The 6,095-nt window shown below is 43.5% G+C and overlaps 1 protein-coding gene across 1 annotated transcript; it reads right to left on the bottom strand.

The window, feature by feature from the left end:
- Positions 1 to 1,920: 1,920 nt before the first annotated feature.
- Positions 1,921 to 2,427, bottom strand: LOC136524410 (uncharacterized). The gene has a single exon (XM_066517801.1). The coding sequence runs from the start codon at positions 2,425 to 2,427 to the stop codon at positions 1,921 to 1,923; it is 507 nt and encodes a 168-aa protein (XP_066373898.1).
- Positions 2,428 to 6,095: the final 3,668 nt, after the last annotated feature.

Raw genomic sequence — 6,095 nt, 5'->3', positions numbered from 1 at the left:
ATAATCCTTTATCAATTCTAACCATCTTCTTTGTCGCATATTCAATTCAGACTGAGTAAATATGTACTTGAGACTCTTATGATCTGTAAAGATATTGCACACATTTCCAAGCAAGTAGTGTCTCCAAATCTTTAGAGCATGCACAATAGCCGCAAGCTCCAAATCGTGTGTAGGATAGTTAACCTCATGCTTCCTCAACTGACGTGAGGCATAAGCAATAACTCTCCCATCTTGCATCAGGACACATCCTAAACCATTCTTGGATGCATCACAAAACACGTCAAATGGCTTCTCTATATCTGGTTGGGCCAGAACAGGAGCAGTGGTTAGCAATTTCCGCAAGGTGCAGAAAGTTGCCTCACACTCCTCTGTCCAAGCGAACTTATGATCCTTTTGTAATAAACTTGTCATCGGCTTGGCAATCTTTGAGAAGTCCGAGATAAAACGGTGATAGTAACCGGCAAATCCAAGAAAACTTTGAACCTCTTGAACTGTGTTGGGTGCCTTCTAGTCCATAACCTCTTGTATCTTACTAGGGTCCACTGAGATTCCATTCTCAGATAACACATGACCAAGAAAAGGATCTGTCTTTAGCCAGAACTCACATTTACTAAGCTTAGCATACAACTGGTGGTCTCTGAGTCTAGTCAAGACAACCCTCAGGTGCTCGGCACGATCCTGTTCGTTCTCAGAGTATATCAGAATGTCATCAATGAACATAATCACGAACTGATCCAATTCTGGCATAAAGACCGAATTCATCAGATACATAAAGTATGCCGGAGCATTTGTCAAACCAAATGACATGACAAGATACTCGTACAAACCATATCTGGTGGAGAACATAGTTTTGGGTATATCTTGTGGTCTAATCTTGATCTGATGGTACCCTGATCTCAAATCTATCTTGGAGAACACTTTGGCTTTTAACAATTGATCAAACAAGATTTCAATCCGAGGTAAAGGATACTTGTTTTTAATTGTCACCGCATTCAGTGGTCGGTAGTCCACGCACATCCGTAAGGAGTTATCCTTCTTCTTCTTCACGAACAGTGCGGGACATCCCCATTTCGAGGAACTAGGATGAATCAAACCCTTAGCCAACAGATCATTGAGTTGCTTCTTCAACTCGGCTAATTCATTTGGAGGCATCCGATACGGCCTTCTTGAGATTGGTGGTGTTCCAGGGATTAACTCAATGGTGAACTCAACATCTCGGTCCGGTGGAAGACCAGGTAACTCATCTGGAAACACGTCCGGAAACTCGCACACTACTGGAATCTTAGCTATAAGTGTAGTTTGGACTGCACAAGTTGTACTGGCCAGCTCTATTCTCCGAGGTAAAGTTACTTGAAATGTACCTTCTCCAACAGGTTCTTTGAGAGAAATGTTCCTTCCTCCAACATCAATTACTACTCCCATCTTATTCATCCAGTTCATTCCCAGGATTACATCCAGAACTAACCCTAGCATAACTATCAAGTTAAGCTTATACTGCCTATTTGCTACACATAGGGTTACTCCCCAGATTATCTAATTAGTTAACAGATCAGCCCCAGCTGAACTGATCCGATAAGCATATTCCATTTCAACTATCTTTTGCTCATACTTCCTTACAAATGCTTGACTTATGAATGAATGAGACGATCTAGAATCAAACAAAACGTCTGCAGGATGATTGTTGATAGAAAACATATTGGCTATCACGGGTTCTCCTTCCGAGATGTCATCAATGGTGGTGTGGTGCACACGAGCTTGGTACTGATTCTGCTGCTTCTTGGGATATGGGCAAAACTTCACAAAGTGCCCAGATTGATTGCAGTTGAAACACAGGCCTCTTACTTGAGTAGCAGCTCCTGTTGAACTGCCTTGTCCAGTCTTGGCTGGTGGCACCGCCATCTTGAATGGCTTCTAATTCCTCTAAGGTTGCTGGGCATTCTGATTCCTACATTGGGGTGGCCTGAACCTCGCACCAGGGGCAGGCGAACAATATGTAGAACGGTTTGCCATCGGGGCCCTTGGCTGGGACAGACCCGACTCAAAAGCTCTCTTGCGAGTCTTGGAAGTAGCATACACATTGTTGTTCTTCTCTTGCTTTAAGCAGTCACTAACAAAGTCATTGAAACCCATCCTTGTGTTCGTACCCACGTGCTTCATCATCTTGGGATTCAGACCTCTCTTAAAACTAGCAATCTTTTTGGCATCGGTATTCACCATGTCAAAGGCATAGCGACTCAGATTGTTGAATGCATGTAGGTACTGGGTCACAGTCTTGGTACCTTGAGTTAGGGCGAGAAACTCTCCAAACTTCATTTTTGTCAACCCAGGGGGAATGTATGTTCCATGAAAAGCTTCAGTGAATTCCCACCAAGTAATTTGGGCATTAGGTGGAAAAGTGGTGCGGTGGTGCTTCCACCACATTCCCATAGGGCCTTACAGCTGATGAGCTGCATACTCAGTTTTTAATACCTCGGTCATCCTGAGAACACAAAACTTATCTTCCATGGTGTTTATCCACTCTTCTGCATCCAACGGCTCTGCAACTTCTTTGAAAATTGGTGGTCTGGTGTCCATAAAGTCCTTGAAACTGCTATGCTGATTTGCTTCATGTCCACCTAGGTTTAACCCACGGCGGGTGTTGTCAGCAATATGGTGCAATGTAGCTTCCTGTTGACACCGTTTTTTGCGCGTGTCAAAATAATCGGAGTGGACTAATCGGCAAGGGGAAAGTTATTGAATACTTTGATAGCCGATGAAAGATGGTTTGTAAAGATGGTTGCCGATAGCTGGTGATGGTCGATGGAAAGGTTGATTTGGACTCGGGCGTTGCCGATGAGGTTGGAGGTGTTATTGTCGATGCCGATGAAGGGAGGTTTGAAGACTACTGCCGATGAAACAGGGAGTATGCCGATGAAGGAAGACTTGAAGACTACTGCCGATGAAACAGGGAGTATGCCGATGAAGGAAGACTTGAAGACTACTGCCGATGAAATAGGGAGTATGCCGATGGGAAGGAGGACGGTGAGATTTCCATCGTAATTGAGGCGGACAGGGAAATAGATAGGAGTTGATTTCCTTTTCTGTATTTGTTAGGTTATGATTCGTGTAAGAGTCACGTGTTTCCTTAGATATGGGATTGGTGTCCTAGTTGTGTTTGGTTGTGTCTCTTTAGATCAGGGTATAAATATGGAGTAAGGGGCAATGTAATAGATATATCAATCAATATCAAAACCAACTTTTACTCCTATTTGCATCTACTTACTTTTCGGCGACTTCGTCAATTTGCATATTTTTCCTTTTTTACGAGTTCTCATTGATTCGGCGAGCTGCATCGCTTCAGTGCGACCTTCGGCGATTCTCGAGTTCCGCGTGAGCACCTCTTGGCCGTGACTTCCGGGCGTATCACTGTTGTCAGGACCAAAGTGTTCGTATCTTCATCCTTGTCGATTAGCAGGTCAAATCGACTGGCATGCTTTGGATATCGATTCGGGTATTAGCCCTTTGTGTTTGCAGATCACTTTTGCATCAACACATCTTTTGGCACGCCTGGTGGGACAAATCAATCAATATGTTCAATTCCGAGATCGATTCAGGGAACATTATCGCAGTATTAGAAGAAGATCTCAAGGAAGAACAGAGGCAGGCTATGGAAAAGGCTGTAGAAGAATACAAGCAGCTTTGTCTGAGATCGTTTAGCTTGAACAAGAGTGGACAAGTCATCCAGAAGCAAGATTTGCCGTTGCCTCGGCAGGTTACCTTTGACTCCAATCCTGGTAAACTTCAAGAGATGGTTAATTCTGCAGTAAATCATGCTTTGATTAATCATTCCAATGTGCTGTCCAATACTGTTCATAATGCTGTGGTTCGAACTCTCAAAGAAGGACAAGCGGCACCACATTACGTGGGGCCTGCCTATCATCAACCAGAGCCGGCATCTGTCAAAACTCCATCGGCTCCTTCGGCCGTTGTGGGTACAGAAGTTACTTCCCCTCCAGTATTGGCAGGTTCACCTAATATTCAATCTACACCGATACAATCAGATCAGGTACTACCAGGAGGGCGAGTTCAGCTTAATACAGATCTATCGGCATCAGCTATGTCAGGCCCTGTGTCTCAGAATAGCCAGATTCCTACTAATTGGTGGGGATATGGCATGCCTCCAGAGTCCTCTGCTTTCAATCCTAGATTACCTCAAGTGTTTGATGCAGTAGGAAGAGCGCCTATACCATCGGCTGTTTCGCCGATGGCTCAAGTGCCTCAATATGCCACGACTACTTCTGTGCAACCAACTTCAGGAGGTTTCCAGATGCCTATGGTTCAAACATTCAATTCAAGCCCATCGGCGAGCTTACTGCCGATGCAGCAGAAAGCCCCTGCTATGAGTCAAACTGGGGTTCAGTTCATGCCTCAAACCAGTTATAATTATCCAACAATATCAGCAAATTACCAGCCATTGGTAAGTTTTGTACCGATGAGTTCTAATAATGATTGGTCAGGACAGTTACCTGTTCAACATACAGTTCAGCGAAATCAGCAGGTTGCAGGGATTCAACAAGGTCATATGCAAGCTGGTTTCCAGAATCAAGCATCGGCAGCCCAGCCGATGAATCCTTTCCAACAGGCTAATGGACCACAAGTAACGGCAAATATGCCGATTGCTGGAGATCATGGGCTACAAAGATATGTGGAGGGATGTCAGCAAGCACCTCCTGTAGAAATTCAACCAGTTCGTCAGCAGGAGGCTGATGCTTTTTGGGCCGATAAGATAGCAGAAATTGTGAAGGATCAGTTTGGGATAAAGCCCAAGGTCAATACTTATTCTTATCGAACTCCATACCCTCCTGCATACGATTTAATTCCTCTCCCAAATCGGTACAAGGTACCGGATTTCACTAAATTCTCTGGGCAAGATGATACATCAACAATGGAACATGTCAATCGTTTCATTATTCAATGTGGAGAGGCAGCTAACAGAGATGAATTAAGAGTTCGATTATTTTCATCATCTTTGTCTGGATCAGCATTTACATGGTTCATTTTATTACCACCAAATTCTATTATTACTTGGGTTGATCTAGAAAAACAATTCCATAAGTATTTCTTTGCTGGAATCCATGAAAAGAAGCTTACCGATTTAGTAAAATTGAGACAGCGTAATGATGAATCGGTAGAGAGCTTTGTACAAAGGCTACGAGATGTAAAAAATAAGTGCTACAGCCTGGTGCTGGATGATCGGCAGCTTGCCGATCTGGCTTTCCAAGGGTTATTGCCACATCTTAAAGACAGATATGCTTCTCAGGAGTTTGAAAGCCTCAGTCATCTTGTGCAAAGGATCTCTGATCAAGATACTAGGGTTTTTGAACCAAAAAAGAATTGGAGTAAAAAGGTATCATTTGTTGAAGAAGCAGGAGATTCTGACTCTGATGAAGAACCAGTTATCGGCTTAGCTGAGTGGGTTAAGAATAAAAAGCCGATATCATGTCCCTTTGGTCAAAAAGAGCCAGAAAAGTTTACCTTTGATATCACCAAGGCCGACAAAATATTTGATCTTCTGCTTCAAGAGGGCCAAATTAAGCTGTCACCTAATCATGTGATCCCATCGGCAGAAGAGTTGAAGAAGATTTTGTACTGCAAATGGCACAATGCAACTTCACACAGTACAAATGAGTGCAAGGTATTCAGGCAACAGTTACAATCGGCTATTGAATCTGGGAGAATTAAGTTTGGTACTTCCAAGACCCAGAAGCCGATGAAAATTGATCAACACCCTTTTCTAGCAAATATGTTGGATGCCAAAGGAAAGACCAAGGTATTGACGTCAGAGGCTGCTGAGAAAAACGCGTCAGTAGACCCCCAACATCGGATAACTACCGATGATGCAAAGAGTAAGGGTTTGCTAGGAGAAAGCAGTAGTTCCAAAAATCCTCCTCGACCTGGCATTGTGATTACTCATCGAAGGCAGCAGGAGGGTTGGCGTCAATGTAATGACCGATATCGACAATAGCAAGAAATGAGACGACAGGAAGAATGGAATCGACATAAAGATCATTGGAGATGTCCGTTTTTCATCCATTGCTGGGAAGAAGGTATTAAAT

This window comes from Miscanthus floridulus, chromosome 18, assembly GCF_019320115.1.
Source record: "Miscanthus floridulus cultivar M001 chromosome 18, ASM1932011v1, whole genome shotgun sequence".
NCBI lineage: Eukaryota > Viridiplantae > Streptophyta > Magnoliopsida > Poales > Poaceae > Miscanthus > Miscanthus floridulus.
This window is presented reverse-complemented; position numbering and strand designations above follow the sequence as displayed.